The following is a 21,421-nucleotide window of genomic DNA, read 5'->3' as shown; positions in this document are numbered from 1 at the left end:
ATGAGTAACATTTCTAGCCCCATAAAAAAAATTTATGGGATGGGGGAATGGAAGCACAAACTTTCCTGTTACTTGCTAGCGAAGCACTGGAACTCAGGGGACTGAACCAGCTATAAAGTTTGTCAGTTATTTCATATATACAAAAGACAGTTTTCACCACAACCGTAAAATATGCTTTTTCGAATTATAGCAATAAACCGGGTGAGATTCTGAAAGGCACAAATACACTACTACTGCTCCTCAGAATCCCCCCAAGTTATTAATAAGGTAACAGGACACATGCCAGTATGGGGGAAATATCCCCGCTCCTAAACTTTAAGTTGTCGCTTAAAGACATTTCCTTAGTTACTTAGAAACATTTGGATTTGGAACATCAAGTTATATACCAAAGTGTTCTATTTTTAAAAATGATCAGTTTTGTGATATTTTTGTCCACATAATCACAACGCCTTTAAGAAAACAACAAAAAAGCACCATTTCTACAAAGCATGGTTGCCAGGAGAACCATTTAATGAATTTTTTTCTCTAGTTCTTTGTTGCTTAGCCCTCTCCTACCCTCTCTATACATAACAACCATTCTTTATAATCACAGTTAACATTCAATACAAGAATAAATTTTGTTGCTAGAATTTCAATGCTCGATACACTTAATTGTAGATGCCTTCACCATTATCAACGATTCCCTTAAATAAAAACATCTAATAGCGCTAAAACTAGCTGACACAATAAATTACAGGGATCCTCCTGTGAGGAGTGAGGATTACTCACTTTAATTTGGACGAAACACGTAAATAAGTATATTCTGATATTTCAATGCAATAGTGTCATACCATGAACAAAATTACTAACAATGAAAAGTGTAAGAGTCAGATCCTGTTATCATGGTGATAATTCAACTCAGAGCCAAGTTACTGATCTTTTTTCTCTTTCTTTTTTCCTTAAAACCAAAAAATTTTCTTCAAGAAATCCTTTTAACAAAGAAATGAAACTCTGTTTGTCATCCTCACCTTACATTCCAACCGTAATAATGAACTAAATATAAAACTTCTCCATCGTCAATTTCTGTGCTTTTAATACTGGCTTCATAAATTTTTTGAGTCTTTCCACGTCCATATTTTACTTTCACTTTGGTTCCAGTCAGGCAGGGTTCTGCATCATCCTCATCCTCTTCACCTTCCGATTCTCCTTTGTTCTCAATTTCCTCCCTGCAGTAAGGTGTATTTAAAATGTCCACTAATTAGTGACAATCAATGTTTTAACACTTAACTAGCATAGCCAAGCTACTACAAAAGAAAAGATGCAATAAAATATTTTTTCATTTTCTGTATCCTGCACTACCTCTGAAGCTGGCTTGGACACAGCTTCTTAAATCAAGAACAGGACTTATGAAAGAATAGGGGTAAGTGCCAAAAATATCCAGAAAAATTGTATGATAATTTAAACACAATTATTAGGTGTACAACTACCTCAAAGCTTAAAAACTATTTTTTAAAGGAATATTTTGGTAATACAGAAAGAGGAATAAGTTAACTCAGCGTTTGGCTCCTAAATATGTCAAGAAGAACTATCTTCTGTTTTTAAAATACTTTATTTTGACATGCTTTAATAAAAAATAAAAATATGTCTTCTACGGTTTGCTTAACAGACTGCAGTTTACTAACAGTGCACATAAGTTTGAATTGCCATCATAGTGACCCTCTCATGGATACAAACACCATTCTGTTGCGGGGGGGCAAAGTTGTTGATTAAAACAGTGTTTAACCAAGATTAAAAAGTGTCTACACACCTCTTACTAGCTTTATCTACCCCTTATTACAGCTATATCTAATACTTAAACATATTTTCATGAATTACAATCTAACCTATTTTCACCTGTATTTCTCTCCCTATTTTAGGGTGGATTTAGCATAACGTAAGCTAAACTACAAAAAAGGCACCAAGAAAGAAAATACTGGAAAACAGTATGGGTTTGCTTTTACTGACATACATTTGCTAGCCTTCAGTGAAAGATGAACTATCTTCTTGTGACAAACAATTAAAAAGAAAGAGGACAAGCATCACCTGCACCACTTAAGAAAACTCTTTTGATGCCTTGGGCATCTGACATACCTTTGCAACCTGCTGCACACCCACGCTGTTCCTTTATCTGAGGCATTTCTGCATGTTATGGTGCACTGCAAGATTATCTTTTTTGGACCACGCAGTGACACTTTCTTTAAAATAACTGTGTTTTTCCCACTCCTCAAACTCTTTAGAAGAAAATATGCAATACCCCTATCAGGTTTTATTCAGTATCAACTTGTGTCCCCACCGCTTAGCCACATGGACAAGAAAAACAAGGTAGGAAAGCCAGCTTGAGCAGGTAAGACACTGCCCTTGACCACAGCCAAAATAGCTAAGAAGAGGTCTACACTCTGGTAATAAATTAGTCACCTGCTCACTAGTCATTTGTAAGCAGGACTATAAATCCAACTGACCTTGTCAAGTTTATTGTCTGGATGCTATTTGCCCTTTGCCCTTCCATGTCTCTCCATCCCCTCCTCTTTAACCTATCTCTAGGTTTCATTCAAACTCCCTTTCCTTCTCCTTTGCTTTATTAGCTGATCCCCTTCCTGCCTGCCTACAATAAATCAAGTAACAATAAAAAAGCGCAAGCTATTAGGTTCAGCAGCCATTACTGACCACTTAAACAGAAGTCTGGAAGAAAAGAGGCTCTCTTTTTCCATTGCTATTTCAACTGCCCAGAAAAGTCTGCCCCGACAGTTGCTCGCCATCCATACAGCACCCGGCATACTTACAGCCTGGTCTACTTGGTGTCTGTACATACTAGTGTGATAAAACACCAACACAACCCTAGCAAGACCTTCAAGAAAAATACCGTCTGGCACCTGCCAGAAAAAGATGCTTCCATGAAGTACCGCAGCCTCTACAAGCTTGAAATAAAATTTTCCCTCTCCTGTCAGGCAGAGTGAATTCGGTCCCTGGTTTCCACATTTTAGTTGGTAAGATCTCCAACTCTGTGTACACTCCTGCTTGGAGTACGGCTCAATCATGACACAGACATACTTATAAGAAGGTGATACAAGTTAATGTTTACCTCTCCCTCTGCCTCTCTTCCTCTTCATCTGACTCTTTATCTGAATCATCTTGTTTTTTGTTTTTTTTCTCTTTTTGCTTTGGTGTACTTTTTCTCCCTAATGGAGTTTCATTTTCTTTCTTTTCTGCATTCTCAGGTGCTTCTTCTGTATCTTTGTTTTCTTTGTTACTGTCTTTTAATTTCTCTTGTGTTTTATCCTCTTCACAATCTTTTTTAGCAGGAGTTGTATCACGGGCAAGTCTTCTTCGTCCCTGGAACAGAAATATAGTCAATTTAATGACTCCTGTCAATTGTTCTCTGTATAGCCTCTCCAAAACTCAGTGAAAAGTGAAACATACTAGTCCTGTACAGAAGAAAGGCTGGAGATAACACCAAAAAGTGAACTGTTCTAAAATCTTAAGATAACAGCTTAAAGTCTTGCTATTGAGGAAAAGAGCAAAACAAAGCCATTCTGCTTGGGTTGGAATAAAGAGGATGAGCTTCTGATTAACTTCTGGAGGATTTCAGAACATTCATTTGGACCTGTAAGGTCTGCTGCCCTGATAGAAAGGGCCAAAATGCCTTTCTCAACTACAGCAATAGCATTGATTAAAGTGCTTGTATAGGACCTCTGACAGCAGGCATCTTCCCTTTAGCATCTTGAATCCTTATAGCCACCTGTTACAGAACAGAAATTTGTCAGCTTTAGAAAAACTGTAAGTATTGCATTTTTAAAAGGTGTTTGAGTAGCTGGACAACTGCTGTCTGGAACTATCTGCAACTGTTTCTTGGGGATCTTCTCCCAAGTAGTTCTCCCAAGTAGAAGTACGGGTTTCTCATTTTACTATTAAAAGTCTCTTGATAGGGTCACTGCTTTATAATCAGAACATTTAGAATAATTAATCTTGCATTCATAATGTATCTGGAAGGCATCCAAAGACAACAGTAATGAAGGCACTATCATAATTTAAATTCACAGTTTTGGAAAAATAAGCATTCATAAACAGATAGCTGGTGACTGGATTAGTAAAGCAATAAAATACAAAACTAAATTTTTAATTATGAAGAAATTAACACAGACAGCCAATGACAAAAAAGACCAAAAAAAATTTCTTCCGTTTCTTTATCCTCTCACCAGTTTTCTCCAAAACTAAAAAATAAATGAACTAATAACAAAGCTAATATCACGCCAGGAAGTTCAGGAAGTCTGATACAGCTTGGAAAAACCACTTGCAGTTAGGTAGAAATATAATACATAATACCAATCTAAACTTGTGTTTACAACTATGTCTTCTCATCTATTAAAGGGCCACATCCTTGCCTGAAAACTGGCTTGCAAGAAGTAATTTATTAATCACATTGTAGTTGAACAGAATCCTTACAACCTGAACAATCTAAGTAGCAGCAATTTCTTGTCCTTCAGTAATCATGTTCTATTAAGGGACACAAAATGACCTTTTAACAGAATTAACAACGGTGCTACAGAGTCATATTGAAATCCTTTTAAAAGTATTTTGGTATTCTCCATCAGACTCAGCATTCGCTAGCTGATGGGTCACTGGTAACTACTAGTATAACCCTTACCTCTACAGCATTCAAAGACAAAGGAAGACAAAACTTTAAGTGTTCTACCCTCTACTTTTGTCTACATACTGTAAAACTGTAGTGTTTCTTTTATTAAAAGAGGAGATACTGCGATAAAAAACAACTAAGAGGAATGTACTTTCTTTTGATTCTTAAAGCTGTAGCAGTCCCTCAATATTCCCGCTTCTTGCCAGAAAGCTCCAGATTCCATATGCCTGCGGAAATTCTCACCCACAACCAAGACTGTCCTGCTGAGTTTCATGGTTCTGACAATACACAGCTCTCGGTAGCTCTCACGCCATCCCTGAATTGAAATGTGCCTGGCATCCAACACAGTCTGAGCAAATATCATGGATGATTTAGAGTATGAAGAAATAATCAAAACTGATTCTATTCACTGGCAGAACGCAATTAACAGTTAACAGCAACTCCGCACTCACAGAACCCTGTCCTGTGCTTGTACAAGTATGCCAGTTCAAATGTACAATCACTCCACACGGGAAAACTCATTATGTAAACTGTTCACTATACTACAGGGTTTTGTTAAATACTAAATAGAAATCAGTGCACACCACTTACCCTTGGGGATCTTAGTTCTATTTCTTCTTTTTCACTTTCACTGCTGGAATAGTTTTCTTCTGCTTCCTTTTTAACTTCTGTTGGGGGCATTTTTGGTTCCTCTTTTAGACTTTCCTCCATTGGTTCCACGTGTTTCTGTATGTCTTCTACCACTTTTGGCTCATTGTGATGGATGGTCCTAAACTGAATGTTTGCAGAACGGCAGTACTCTTCAAAACCATAAAGATACCTATAGATACAAATAAAGATTTTCTATTTATTGAAGTGCATAAAACCTATTTTCCTGCTCACAGAAAAGCAAGAGGAGCAGTAACTTCAGGAAAAAAACAGCACAACAAACAAAACAAAAAAATAAAAAGCCAGAGCAGCTTTTTAAATGAAACAATTATGCACACAGGTGCTTCCCACAAATCTAACTTCATCCCCATCCAATTAAGAATTCATGACATTGAAGCCTAAGAACATCTACACCATTTTTCAAATGCACAAAAGACAGCTAAAATCAGCCTAGTATTAGAATATGGGCATACAAACAAGTTACCACATGGTAACAAACTGCCATGCATCAGTTTGTTCTCTGGTAACTGGCCTGTGTGCACACTCTAATCCAGTTAGAGGTGACAGAAATGTGAACCAGTTTATTCCTCAAAGAATAAACATGCAAGATACAACATACTATTATGTGTTCATACAACATAATTATATTTCCATTGTAACAGAAACCTAGTACATATTTACCAATTACTTTTTATGATAAATACTCTTCTCTGTAAAATACAGACCTTAAATATGTGCCCAGTTCAAATCCCACTGAAGATAGTCTGAATATTTTCATCTTCATGAACATTAACATGAGTTGAGTCATTAGCCATCCCTATTCAATCAGCCAAATTTCCTTAGGTTCGAGTCAAGAGAACCTCATTCTTCCCTTTTACTCAAAAAGCCCAATTGTTTCTTGTCAAACTTCCAGGAGGATAAATAAAAATAATTTTTATTTAGAAAATGAGCTTAAAAAGTGTCATTCCTAAAAGGTTTCCATTTCAAAAGTTAACACACAACTGAAAACCAGGGGTCAGAATAAAAAGATTTATGCATTTTTGCATTACAAGCAATGATTTTACCACTCAATACTGTCACATCCACCATAGCAATGTACATAGTTATGCCCTAAAGCCATTATTCCACAGATTCCACAAAGATGACACTTAAACATGCAACCTGAAACATGTCTACCTCTATCAAAGTTTTTCAGGAAGTTAAAAGAAATTGGCATAAAATTATCCTCTCTGCATGCAGTATCTACAGACGGAGGACAGAGTCCATTCTTGTTAATCACCATAAATTGCAAAGCTGAATTTGCCAAAGCCTTTTTTATAAATACCATTATTGTACTCTGAAATGGCATCATTACATGATGAAAATGAATGCTTCTTGATAAGAAAGCGAGTAGAATTCTGATACGTTAGAGCAACAGGAACTTAAGAAGCCTGAGCACTCCCTCCTTTCCTCCACCTTTTCAATCCTCAGTACTGGAAAAGGCTCAGAACTGTTCATTAACTGAAGAATGACAACTATTGTCTCACTAAACTATCAAAAATTGCTTGAATATTGTACATGCCACTAAAAACCCCCGAAGTATGCCTTCACCACTATACAATATGAGAACTTACTTTCTATAAGCAGTTTTTACATTGTAGGAAGCAGCCGAGTTCAAAATAGGAATGCCAAGGTCCATATAAATTTGCTTCCATACAGCACCACTCTCAATCTTTGGGGAAAAAAAGGGAAAGAAAAAAAGATTTGTCAGGTTTTGTTAAAAAAGAACATTAAGGAATGGTATCTAATACAGCCACAAGTCACAGCCTTTAAGAGTCACTAGACATATTTAATTCAGGAAACATCCAACACTTACACTGTCACACCCACCCTGCTGATACACCAGTCTAAAAAGCTTGAAGAGGTTAAGGTCCTTGTAGCCCAGAACAGGTGGTTTATTGATAGGAGTACCTAAATAAGACAAAACCAGAAATAAGACGTTATAATCAAGAACAGCAAACTGCTTCTTCCATTCCTTTAGCACACATTTGTTTACTAATATCCTTCCACATTTTAAAATCTGTACTTAATAATTCTAAGGTATGTCATAGGTTAGTAGTCTCCAACCACCAAACAAACAAGGCTTCATCTGCTTTTGAATGCATCACTTATTTCTGGGTGGATTATTAGCACGATGGCACCAGCTGCTTGAGAACTATGATTTCTCAACCTTGTTTTCAGACTCATGCAATAACCCCCATCCAACTGGCTGCATACCACTGTCCCTCTCTTGAACGGAGGGAACAGCCAGAATTACACCAAGCTGCATAGAACACCTGATAGATGTTGGAATATAGCAATGTGTGAAGAGATTTAACGCAAAACACTGTGGTCTGAAAGGAGTAGGGAAGCTGCAAAAATGTTGCATTAGAAAAAGATACACAGGCAAAATGTCAGAAAGTAAAAAAGCACAAAGCCCTAACAGGACATGAATATTTGGGACAGTTCCAGGGACAAAGAAAGAACTCAAATCAGATGAGTGGTAATGATAGAAAGAACAATAATTAACTGCAAAAGTAGAAACCAAAAGTGACTTGGGGCAAGTGGCTGCATACATAGACAGTATTTGTCCCAGCAAGGAAGAGTATCAAACCTCTTCCCTGCTGCTTCTCATCTTCCTTCATCTTCATGCAATTATATTTGGAATCATTAAAACAATTTTATAGAACTTTGGGAATACCGTCATGATTTCACGAGTCATAACATTCATACTGAGAGGACAGAGTGTAGAACAAATCTGTTGGGAACAGAAATCTTGCTATAAGGACAGAGGGAAGGAAAAAAGAAAAAAAAAGAAAGTAGACAGGCAGGGGAAAAGACCAAGTCCTGTACATTGCTCAACTGGCACACTAGCTTAAAGAATAGTTTCTGGACTGAGTCTTCAGATTCAAAAAGATGCTGTCTTCTTTTGCCCTTTACAAGTCCCTGACATAATCCCTACTTGGTATGTAGTTTAAGAGTGCTTAAGAGACAGAGTGAAAAAAAGAATAAAACAGAACAGGGGGAAGAATCAGGCTGCTAGAAAAAAAAGAAAATTTTGTTAGTCCAACAGCATAGGCATTTTTCCCCCCCCAACATCACCTCTTATTCCTCCAAAGCAGGTTATTCTCCAGAAACACCAGTTATATACAGGAGGCCTCAAAATTACATTGGATGAACCCCAGTATACTTTGCTATAATACACGATCAATTTCTAAACCTGTCATAAGAACTGGCAATACTGAACAGACTTGGAACTGTTCTTTTACGGTTTTGTGGTCTCAAACACATCTCGTTAACAGGGATGCAGAGCCTCTTTTACAAAGTTAACTTGACACACAACCACACACCCCCAATTTTAAAACCAAAGGAAAAAAGAAAGCGGGAAATATTCGGACACTACATGCACTTTACATTTTACTCTTAGCTCTGGTTATTTCAAATGCAAGTACATCAATATTTCTGTACTATATGCTGCTCTGGAAATATCATTCAGATAACTTTTGTCAAGAAAAAAAAAAAAAAAAAAGCAGTAAAAATGCCGTAGCTGCACTTGTGATCTACCTCCACCAACATTACTGCAGGATTAAGACAGTATTTGAATTGAAATAGTGAGTTCATGAGAAAAATGAATAAACCAAATATACTCTTAAAGATAAAACTCCCTCCAGGCTCAAATACACTAAGAACATCAAGAGGAGGAGGAAGAAATAAATAAAATAAAAAAAAGAGGGAGGTGCATGCAGCCAAGGAACAGAAAACCTTCCATTTTAGTGTCAGTCTCACCACAACTGCAGGTGTGAATGGCTTATGCAACAACAGCTCTCCCAATTCAGCAGGTATATCCTGCTCTCTATACACAGCGCATCCACTTCCAAGGTACATTTTATACCAGGATCTTAAGTATTCCAATTTATTACACTCTCACCTAATTCTGTAAAGACAGACATTTAAAACATGCTATTTTCTTGTTCTAGCTACAGGACAAGTAGAATCTTTCAAATTGTCTCTTCAGGTGAGTATCACTGCTACATCTGCGCATGATTAATACAGCTCTGCAAGGAGACTTGAAGATTGCACATCTCCCATTTTCTGCTGGTTGAATTTCACCATCCATGAACAGCCTCCTCAGGTTCCAGCCTGAGATTAACAGCGTCAGACTTCCCAGCCATGGCTGTCACAACAAGAAATCAATCAAGAGCTTACTTAACAGGGTTGTGTTAACATTAAGCAAAACAAAAACTAAACACCTCAGGGAGGATTTCAGTTTCTTTATGTGCTCTGCTTCAAAGTACTGGAAGCAGACCTGCCACATGAAAACAGGTGAAAGTGTTTTTCCTTGCACCAGACTAGCCATTATCTTTTGTATCACTGACATGTGAATATGCTTGTAATAACATCCATTACAGTTAAAAGAAATTTTAAATGCAATTTAAAAAGTCGACTAGACATTAAATTAAAAAAATAAATAATAATAATTCAGTGTTACCTCTGTCTTCCATAAACTTGTAAAGCTGTTGGAGGAAGTTGTCCCTCTCTTCAGGATCAAGCTCTCCTCAGGCTGTGAAAACAAATGCAGTCATAATGAAAACATAAAATATGCAAAGCAACAATTTTTTTCGTAGAAAAGCCTAACAGCAAGAAGTAAACTCAAACAAACTTCCATTTGGCCCTGCAATCATATAATGGTGAAATATGCAGAAAAAATTTACTCAGGAGGACCGTTAGTGTGTACCTCGGGAGGAGAAAAAGAAAACGCAGTTCAGGAAAGACTCAACCCATGACAGAAAGAATGTGTGACCCTCAAAATGAAAACACTAATATACTTAACATACTGTTCTAATACAGAAAAGGTCTGTTATTTACAAGACTGAAGCAGTTCACAGGAACTCTAGGTTTTGGGGGTTTGTTGTTTGTTTGTTTGGGTTTTTTTGTTTAACTCATCTTCCTTACTCCAATCATAGCAAAGGTTGTAGAACAATTCTTTCTCCCAACTGTTCCTGTTTTTGATGGCTCCAGACATTTTTTGTGATTAAGCTCCAATACTTTATTTCAGCTTATATTTGGAAACACTTTTATAATAATAAATTATAAAAGTGACTTTAAATTCCTTAGATTTATCTTCACAATTTAAATCCTCAAAGAGAGAAATGCTTATGAACTTTATGTAAGCAGTCCACAGTGTGCAACAGCAATTTTCTTTTATTCAGGTGGAAATCATGAGAATAAAGCAAGTTTATTGAGGGGTGAGAGGGCAGGGAGAGAAAATGAATGTCTACATAGCCACATATACTTCATGGAATTCTGAGATTATCTAGTAGAGACCAAAGCGGGGGTGTGTGGGGTGGGGGTTGGGGGGGAAGTCTTTTCCCTGCAACGTTTATGCAAGCTACTTTCTTCCTGCCAGCCTGGCAATCACAGGAATTGCTGGTAAGGCAGTTTGCAGAAGGAAGACTACAGCTGTCTTGAAGGAAAGACGTTCAATACATGTCAAAAAATCTCATTATATTATTAAAAAATAACAGAAAAAGTCACAAGCAGTTGCAGAAGGAAACCGGAACAGCAATTTCAATTTCAGTTGTCTCTGCATTCCGTATACTTTAAGCTTCAGGCAGAAAGACAGGCAGTGAAATGTAAATGTATATGCTACTGCCTTGTTAAGCAGAAAGCAATCTGCCCAGCATCAGAATGAATTTCAGCACTGCCTGCTTCAGTGAATTCTGAGCTTCGGAGCCCAACAGGGCTCACCTACAGTCAGGCAGAGACAATATCTGTTTCTTATTTTCCTATTTTTTCTTGGGAAATAATTGGACGAAATTAAATGAATAATCACAACATTGTACAGCATCAGTTACCATTTGCTCATACTGCATGTTATAGGGATTATATAAAGATAAAGTTATCTATAGAATTAGCATGTTCTTCCAGGTTAACAAATGAATTATTGCTATAGAAACCAGAGTTTTTTTCTCTCCATCTAGACTGCGATCCAACTTCAAGATCGAGAAATTTCTGCCACCTACTGTAGTGTTTAAAAGCAATACGAATCAAACTATGCAAATAAAACACATCTAAATAACAGTAAACATTCAGAAACACTTCTGAATAGTTGAATTCAAACCATTTCTTTTATATGGGCACAATGCCAAACCAGAACTCTAGGTTAGAACAGCAGAAACATAGGTTAGAAATAGCACTCTTGCAGACAGCATGTTAACCGTTTCACCAATACCAAGTATTTTCAGCTGAAAAAAAAAAGCAAAAAGATGAAAAGCTTTTACATACTTACAGGACGGGAGCATAAAATCTGACTGCAATATTCATTCACCTGTGTGAGACATCCTGAACATCCTGAATACCCTACCTACTTCTGCTGATGGTGTATGAGCTAGGTTGCCACTCCCTGGCAGAGAGAGTCTGGACTGTGCCTGGTACCAATACCAGAGTATTGTAACAGGTACCAAATCCTTCTGAGAGGTGAATCGAGTAAGACCTGAATAACTGCCGGCAAGGAACAGATCAAGCATCAGCTATTTCAAAGTCTTTTTTTGTTACTGGCCAAAATGAGAAAGACCAACTGTTAATGGATATGCTTATTGCAACACTAAGATCCATGGATTTTTATAAGAAGTCATTTTTTATCAAGGTTATCTACTTATAACTGGACATAATGAATTCCCAGGAGGTCTACTGTTGTGGAGTTGAGTTTTATTTTAAATACACCAACCATCATCTGCTGCTGTATCAGCAACCTTAAATCTGCATCTGAAGTCAAGAAAACACCTGAGAAATGTCAATGTCACAACCTGCAATCACCACCAGTGAATGGCTGGAGGGCTAAAATTCCCAGCATCTCTATCCAGCAGGGTGACACTGCTACCCTTCAAAACTCACTTCTGTCAAGACACTTAGGTCTGTTTTAGACTGGGCATAAAAGACCATGATGATAATTGTTCAGTTTCTTAAGAGTTCTGTCTCTCCATTTTTTTTCCTTTACAGATGTTGCAAAAAAGGAAGGCTGTAGCCAAAGATAAGTCCAAGGGAGAGACAAACCAAAATTAATTTTTTAAGTGGCAGTTCAAAGTTGAGACCTCTCTGTTGTTCACCCAACACCCACAATTAAGTGCAACATGAGAAAATTTTTCATCTCAGGCTGAGAGGCTGAATTTTATATATATATATATATATATATATATATATATAAAAGTACCTCCAAGATGCCCTTTTTTGCTTACACATAAATTTTATGGTCTTGTGATTTTTCTTCCTCCTTCCTGACTAGGTCACACCAGTCAAGAGAAAACAAAATCAACAATGAACACATGATCTCTATATAGGGGAAATACTCCTTTCCCCAACTCAATTTCTTACTGCCTTCCAAGTAATACTAACAATGTTCAATTATTTTGTAAAATTATTTTGAGAATAACAACCAGCAAATAAACCCAGCATGAAATACATAGAAACTTGTATAAAACTTGTAACTAGCTTTGCTTCATTTGATTTCAAGCCACTCTTATTCAGCATAAATTTTGCCTCTTGTCTTTAGCATGATTTTAAACAAGAATATAGGTCTGTTACCCTGACTCATCATTTCCTCTACAGAAAGACTAAAGCTTCTGTGGATGCTAACCTACAGAGCTGAGAGGGAGCACAAAGGATGAAATAGTTTCTTCTACAAAACAAGGAATGAATTTCTACTCACAAACACATACACCGTCTACTCAACCAATATGGGGCTAACTTACCAGGGACAGATCTTTCTTTTATGTTATTAATAGACTGACAACACCATAAACTCTTCTGTGAAATACATGCAAGCTAAGAGGAAGAAATTTGGAGTCAGATGAGCGTATGATCAAGACATACTGCCAGAACTGGAGTTAATGTAATATTTTTGCTTCAGAGTACTTAAATGAGTTTTCATCACTTGCACATTCACTTACTGATGCCAAGTTTGAACACTGATTAAGGAAATGAAAAGAATTAAACTGATTGCAACAAGTTAACAGCTTTACACCATGGGGAGATGAAAGTGGTCTTAAAATGTTAATTTCTACCAACAAGATCCAGGAATTCAACCATCCTCAACAATGACTCACTCTAGAGCTGCGCCTCAGTTTGCAACTTCTTCAATCCTTTTTGAGAAATATTCTGAGAATGCCTGTTAGCACAAAACTGTGAGCAAGAAAGCCTTTGTAAAGAACATTTGAGTAGCCAAAACTCCTACAAATTCACGCACTAGAAGGATGATTAGCTAAGCAATGTTTAGCTATTTTTTAAATGCTATTCTGCATATTACACATCACAGCTGTTTAGTTTTTTCAATATATGTAAATAAACCACTTGCTTCTGGATACCATGCTTCATTAACTTTGATGTTACTGTATTCCTATATTTAACACTTAGTGTTAGCTTCTTCAATGTTATTTTAAAATACACATAGGTTGCAACAGAAATGGACGATTTGGGTATCATTCTATGTGGTCTTCCACAGTCACTTAGAGAAAAGACTACACGGGAAACAAATATTTTGAAGCAAAATGTAAATATTTTAACAGATGTCCACTGATAATTTTTCGAAATCTCAAGCCTCCTAAAACACAACATGGATTTCATATATTCATCCTTCCTTTATGAACTTCATTCTAATAAAATACATGGTAATAACTTAGGAGAACTGAAATCCATGCTCTTTTGCAGAACAGGCACATTGGAAAATGCTTCTGGCAGCTTCTCTGCTCAACAATGCAAAGTACCTGTGGACCAACATTTCCTGATGCTGTTGTGATGCAAGAACCCTAAAAAATTTAAATGGATGCACACCATTAAACATACTACACATACATCCTTCAGGTGACTCTCAAAACGAAGACATGGAGAAAATTCCCCCAAGCATACATCTGGAGGTGCTGCAACTCTTTCTTCAGTGAGAGGCAATTTTTTTCTGAACTTCTGTTGCACATTTGACTGGGGGGGGGGGGGGGGGGGGGGGGGGGGGGGAAGTGAAGGAACAAGGAACTGCTATTAAAGTGACATAGGTAAGTTTGAATCTCAAAGATGGCATTATAACCAATTCTACAGCAAAGATAGAAAACCCTTTTTCCAGCTCTTGATACTATAAAAAGTTATGAAACTTGCAAAATTAGAAAACTAATAAACAGATTCCTTATTTTACTCTGATCTTATGTGAATGTATCTATTAAGACCACGTACTGAGAATGTATTTCAAATAGCTGCATGTTAAAAATCTTGATTTTTTTTTTTGAATCAGAATAGCTTACAGGGAAACTGAGAGGCAAACCCAAATGTTGCCTACATGTCCCCTTGTAAAATGCGGGGGGAGTATTTGACTATTTAATCCTGAGAAACAAATATGTATGATTTCCTCCCTGACAGAACAACTTAAGTACAAGCAAATACAGTGGTACATATTATCTGATTTTTAATAAAAATCATGTAATGTTCCAATTTCTAATGTTCCCATTTCTATGTGGAGATACTGGAGTTTAGATTTTCCTTTTAACTGCAGTGCATTCTTTCACTGCCAAATGCACCCTCAAAACATAGTTAATTCTCTTATTCTGACATGTTGACAACTGGATAAGAACCAAAATCAATACCCAGATTTTTATCTGGATTTAAACCAATTGACTGTTTAAATTTTCATTTGATAAAGAATTTTATTCTGTAGTACCTTGAGATTTTTTCACTTTTTGTGACACAAGCAGTATCTGTTCTAGTATTCAAACCTCACACTGTGAATGAAAAGTAATCATAAACTGCGCCATATACTGTAATTATTGCCAAAAATCCAACAATATGAACGTGCTGAGCAACTTAGTGTAATGCAATTCCTGTTAAAAGTCAATGACAAGTCATTTCCACACTGGTTCTTCACGGTCAACTCTGGACCATACAAGTCGGTTACCACCTATCAGTAGGAGGATTAGCATCTCACCACTACCACATAGGTTCCCAGTCTTTAGCTTACAAAAGCCATCAAAGAACAACTATGTAAAACCTGGAAACCCTGTTGTACCAATTCTACCATACTCTTCAAGATGTCATAAAAGGCAGCACAATTAGGAAGACAGCCTCTGTCAAAACAAAGTTACAGATTTTAACCCAGGTACTGGAAAAAATAGTAGGATCTATTCTCACCACCTATAGTAGATCCCTCTGCACCATTACCATTATAAAAAATCCTACTTCAGAAAAACAGGATCCTTTCCATTCCCAGCATTAGACTCTTCTGACTTTATCCTCTCATTAAGTAGGTCTGTGGCCATTTGATTGACTTAATGAAGGCCTATCATGACTGGTCAGCAGCTGGCCAGGCCTTGACAGCAAAGCTGCGGTGCATTTCAGAAGATGAGGGTGAAAGGGGGTAGGGTGGGGAAGAAGGTAATTTAAAAAATCTCCCTCCCATCTCTAATAATGTAACAATTTGCAGTTCTAAAACAAAAGGCCAACTGAGAATATTCTGGGAGAGGATGTACAGAAGTTATTTTTGACCTTGATTAATAAAGGAGAAACTCTACAAAATGAACATGCAAAATTTGAGTAATTCAACATCTGTAGTCAAATAAAGGCAAAAAGAAATAATCATTCACTTGTCGATTCTCTCTGCAACCAGTATTACTGCCTCAGGGAAAAGAATAAAGTAATTGAGATAAATTCCCTAAATGCTGTCTAATTGTAATATCTAGCATGGCCCACAATTAAAATAAGAATATGAATTGTAACAGCGGAATCAGGAATTTAATGGGCCGGCATGACAGTCCTGCTCTGACATAATCTAAAAAGATTCATCTGTCCTCTGCTACATAGCTTCAGCATGAAGATGCTCACCTTATTTTTACATGCCTACTTGTCACCTGGAAATAATGGATTCCAGAGCTTCTCCTACCAGCACATCTACCTTTCTGGAATCCTTTGCTTCACTACTTTACATTTAGATTATTCTTTAAAAATAACCTGTATTTCTTTTACAGGAATGCCTTTTTTTTTTTTTTTTCTTCTTCCCTTCATCACCAAGCTCCCCCCTCCCCCTTCTTTGTTTGAAACACAGAGCAGTTTTATGCAATAGCCATGAAAAATGATATTAGAAATGGATACTAGAAAACTAGTATAGCAATCCTTGATTTTTAGTGACTGATACTTTGCAATTTTCACCAACGTTAATACAAACAGACCAATACAGACCACAACAGTTCACACCCTGCAAAATGTGGCCTATTCAGTCGTTTTCACTGCAAACAGAGGAAAAAACCCAGAGGGTTTTATATTCTGCACACATTTATCCTTATATTTATCTAATCATACCATCATTCTCATACAGACATTGACTCCATTTTCCAGAACACTGTTATCAAGGCACAAAATTAACACCTAAAAATAGATTATCTTTTTTTTTTTTTTTTTTTTTTTTACCTGGAAAGATCTACCCTGGCTGCATGCTCACGAGACAGTTCCCAGATCAGAAATCTATGTCAAATCCACATTCTTAACAACCATGTTCACATTACAGATTAAAACACAGAATCCTTACCTAGGAGCTGCATTCTTTCAAATGTAAAATGGTTTTACTTCCTTTCTATCTAATCTGCCCACTGCCTGGACATATTTCAGCCTGACTTCCAAATATTTGCTTGCTTTGTTTTCCCTGCACGGCATCCGCAGTTATACGGCATTACTTACATTCTCTTCCATATTTAAAAAAAAAAAAATCATGAAAAAAAAATAAAATAATCAGACATTACATGAAAGGCAAAGAAAAGAGACAGCCCATTCCAAAGCATCTGGCAAGCCTCCCCTGGCCGCCGGCCAAGCCCGGGCTCCAGCGGCCGCTGCCCCCGCGCATGCGCGCTGCCGACCAACACTGGGTTGCCGTGGCAACGCCGCCGGCCGCCTCCGAGCACGAGCGGCCATTCCGTGTGCGGGCTGACAACCGCACGCCGCGGGGGAAGCGAACGGGAAGCGGCGTTTGACCTTCCCCGGGAGGCAAACTTCACACGGTTCGCCTATATAAAGGAATGGTTTCCCGAGCGTATCGTGGAAATAGCACGGCGACAAAAAAAACCCGCCAACTGACACACAGACACCACCCCCCACCCCTTACTTGTAACATCCAGGTTGAAAACAGGTAGCAGAAATAAAATGAAATTCTGTAAATGCAGTTCAGGTGACGCAAAGAAACTGGCTGGCTCTGTGGGAAAGGAGCCGCTCAAAATATTGCAATGCAGAAAAACATTTTACCCTAACTATTAGAAAGTCCATCTGCACCACAGCCTACCAGAGCATACGATCCTGCGATTCCCAGCCTGCAACGGTCTGTTAGGAAAACCCGAACGCTTACAGAGCCAGGCCCTGTACCGCTCTTACAGAGTGTCTCAGGCACCAAACAGCTTTAACAGCCACTGTGTGTTAGATCACACTTTCAGCCAGACTACTGCTTTTGCTTCCCTATTTTTTTTTCAAATCAAACTGCTATTTTCAGAAGTTACTTTTTACATAACATATATAAAAGGCAAAAGAAAAATACCAAGTTACACATATTTAAGGTTACTACTATCAGGTTCAGCACCAATTTTTCAGTTACGTGTCTCCTTTTGACTCAAATTCTTCCTATCACTCTTCTCTGCCCTGAATTCTTGATTTCTGAGGCTTGTCTCCAATTTCTGCACTGGCTTACAGGAACAACCTGCCAACTGCTCGCAAATCGCAGTAAACACAACTATAGCAAAGGGAAGAGGAACAGGTCTGAAAAGACATTCAAGTGCGTAAGCTACCATAAGGAGTAAAAGTTGGAAAGTGCAGGATCTTCAGGCATGCAAATTATTAATCATCTTTGAAGAATGACTGAAATTGCCCAGACTTACCGCTACTTCTTCGGTTTTCTCTTCTCTTTTCTCCTCTTCTTCATCAGTTTCTGCAGCAGCTCCATCTTCCTCATCGCTACTAGAAGACTCCAGAATTTCACTTATGTCCATTTTCCAGTTCCGAGGAACACCCTTTTTGTTGAGAAATGTGCTTGCCTCCTGTAGCCCTACAGAAGAAAGGGCCCTGGTTTTACCTCATCAGCAGTATTCACAGTCACAAAGCATTTTTAATTTCCTTTTCACACTCTTGTAAGTCACAATACCAACTTGAACTAAAACTGGAATTAAGTAATAAGATAGATACTTCAGCTTTAAACACCTAGTTTACACACGTTACATTTCAATACTGTCAAATTTTGCAAATGGAGTACTGGCAACTCAAGAGGTTTAGAGTTGAGAACATCCATCCCACACAGCATCCAGTTGTTTTCTAGGCATAGGTCCCCATAAACTCTACTGAGATTCACACCTATATATATGAACAGTACGAAAGATAAGCAAATATACTTCTCCATATATATTCTGAGCAACTGTGAACTGTTCTGTTTCTGTACGAAAGATATTGTAATGAAGCTATTAAAAACCCTAAACACATCACAGTTAGATTTGTTCTTTCCAAAGTATCTTCATGTCTTAAAGTTTAGGATACAAAAAAATCGTAAATATTTTGTTGAAGTCCACTGCATAAAGTGATGTTACGTTAATGTTTGGAACAGAGGCAAAATACACTAGTGAACAAGAGAGTGATGGGACAGGGAGAAGTCACACTCATACAATGGTAACACCTCAAATTCTTTTCCTTGAAGAGGTGCTCCAAGGGGGAAAACAACAAGCAAAACAAACCCTGATAACCCTAAAGTATGTACCCTAGTCACAATAAAATACTTTTTTAAAGATGAATCAGAAGAACACCCAAAAGAGGAACATATGGCAATGAACCATTCAGTGCTGCTGGAGAAAAAAAGGCACCAGTTTTTAATTGCTGCTGATACAGCAATAACATCCAGAAATTTGTCCAAACTCTTTTTTTGAAACCATTAGTACTTTGGTTCTGCAATATTAATTCGTGGCAATGAATGTCACAACCCAGTTAGGTTCTGCATGAAAAAAAAACCAACCACCACCTTTCTTCAACATATCTTAAACCTGGCATCCAATCACTTTTTTGGATGTTCTAAAGTTCTTGTACTGTCAAATAGTTATTAAAAAGAAAGCGTAACAGAAACCATTAAGAATTACATAAATCCATCACAACCATCTCAAGCTCTCATTTCTGACTATCATGTTAAACCTTTACTTGTTAAGGAGCTGTTTACATGCTTACACAAACTGGAAGAACTGTTGTTGAGCAGGGTTTTTCTGTTGCTAAGTGGTTTTCTTTTAAAATTATTTTAAATAAAAACATCTCAAACATTTCTCCTTCTACAATTTTCATGTTTTGAGGTATGACTGGGAGAAACAACACTAAAAGTTTAATAATCGTTTACATTAAAGGGAGAATCTAGCCTTTTACAAGCTCACTTGGATTATTGTAGTTACATCACCCATCCATCCAGAAATCAAGTTCTGTAATTACACTTTTAAATCAAACATTAAACACAGGCAGACTGTCCTAATAAAGTTTACACCTTGCTGTCTGGTTTATTTTATGTTAAGACAAAGTCATTTGAGCAAAACCACAAAACTTTGGTGTTAGCAGAGGTAACTATATATCCCGTTGTTCAATGACATTTCAAATATAGTACCTTGAAAATATTCTATTCATTTTCCATTAATTTGGAAAGAAGGAAATAAAAATCAAATAAAGAAAGCTTCTACTAGGAGCTATTTTAATAACAAAGCAGCTATATCCAGTTTCTCTAATTTATCACATTAAAAATTGCAAAATATGCAAGAGCAATTATTAGAGATCAACAGGCCTCATTTATCTGCAAAAGTTCCAAGTACTATTGCAGAAGATTACTTTTTAAAAAAAAAGCCGAGAATTTATTCTAAATTACCTTTTTTAGGAGAGGACTCAGATTTTGGTAAGTTTTGAACATCCAGTTCTTTAATGTCTTTTCTTGCTACTGAGTAACTGAAAAAGAGTAAGGCTATTATTTTTAAATCACAGTAAAGCAAGCACTTGACTTAGAAAAACAGTGATTTCTAAAATTTTCAGGATTTATCATTCACTTTCAAGGTCCTTACTAACAACTATATGCATGGGGCATTTGTTATTGTAGGCCCTAATGCAAGATTCAAACCTGAGCAAGTTTCCAGTCTTTATTTGAAATTCAGACGCTAAAGGAACTCTTGCAATTAAATAATTAAGACAATCTTGTAAAGCTTTTATATTTCAAATATTTAACCTGCAGAGATCTGCAAAGGTAAAACGCTTTACGTAGGCAAAAAACGTTTTCTAAACTCAAAATATTCACATCAATGAACACTTGCTACCCAAAATAGCAATCTAGCTAAGATGAAAGAAACAAGTCCTCTATTTTCAAAATGCATTTCCACTAGCACAGAAAAACAGTAAAGCCAAGTTCACATATCTGCATTGATAAATGGTTGATTTTTATTTTTAAATTACAAAAGTGTTCTCACAGCAAAGTATACGGAATTGCTCTGTTCAAAAGTTATACATATTACTACAACAGAAACGCTAACCAACCTGTAAGGAAAGCCTTACAAGTGAGTTATTATAATAAATTATTTTTTGCTTCTTTCATTATTTCAGAAAAACTGAAGTAAAACCTCAGGAATTGGAGGTTGCCATTTTCTGAAATTAAGACCATAATACTATGGGGGGAAAAAAAAGGGGTAAAAGAGCAAATCAGCATGTTTTTCCAGTAACATTCTACCTTCAGTACATAAAGAAACATAAATCTAAACTAGAAGGCTGACGATACGTGCCTACATTAACAGGCCAAAATGAATTAAGTCTTCAGTTACTTGAAATATGTTTCAGTAATCAAATACTCACACCCTACTCAAAATCACGGCTACTAAAAATCAGAAACTGTTCACTTTGAAAGAAAAGAGGGAAAGAGGGTTGACAGCTGGCCTTCAGCAAGGAAGGATTTAGTTACAATCTGCTGAGATAGATGCGTTAGAAGTAAGGATGAAGAGGAAAAAAAGGGAAGCAGCTTTAAGAACCAGTCTTCATACTTTTTTGAATATATTATTCCTTAAGTAAGCACACATCTGTGTCTCTCCCCTTTCCCCGCTTCCGAGAGGT

At 37.0% G+C, this 21,421-nt stretch overlaps 1 protein-coding gene across 1 annotated transcript in view; it reads right to left on the bottom strand.

Annotated features, from left to right (window-relative positions):
• Positions 1 to 21,421, bottom strand: part of ARID4A (AT-rich interaction domain 4A) — a 50,550-nt gene that overhangs the window by 7,220 nt on the left and 21,909 nt on the right. The window contains exons 10-18 of the mRNA XM_055790246.1: positions 20,199 to 20,275; positions 18,152 to 18,365; positions 10,027 to 10,049; positions 9,804 to 9,869; positions 7,152 to 7,246; positions 6,910 to 7,007; positions 5,240 to 5,468; positions 3,098 to 3,348; positions 1,008 to 1,205 (exon numbers count right to left, since the gene is read on the bottom strand). Of these exons, the coding sequence (XP_055646221.1) occupies positions 1,008 to 1,205; positions 3,098 to 3,348; positions 5,240 to 5,468; positions 6,910 to 7,007; positions 7,152 to 7,246; positions 9,804 to 9,869; positions 10,027 to 10,049; positions 18,152 to 18,365; positions 20,199 to 20,275 (1,251 nt within the window). The remainder of the gene's footprint in view (positions 1 to 1,007; positions 1,206 to 3,097; positions 3,349 to 5,239; positions 5,469 to 6,909; positions 7,008 to 7,151; positions 7,247 to 9,803; positions 9,870 to 10,026; positions 10,050 to 18,151; positions 18,366 to 20,198; positions 20,276 to 21,421) is intronic.

The sequence above is a fragment of the Falco peregrinus genome, chromosome 1 (assembly GCF_023634155.1).
Source record: "Falco peregrinus isolate bFalPer1 chromosome 1, bFalPer1.pri, whole genome shotgun sequence".
NCBI classification, from domain to species: domain Eukaryota; kingdom Metazoa; phylum Chordata; class Aves; order Falconiformes; family Falconidae; genus Falco; species Falco peregrinus.
This window is presented reverse-complemented; position numbering and strand designations above follow the sequence as displayed.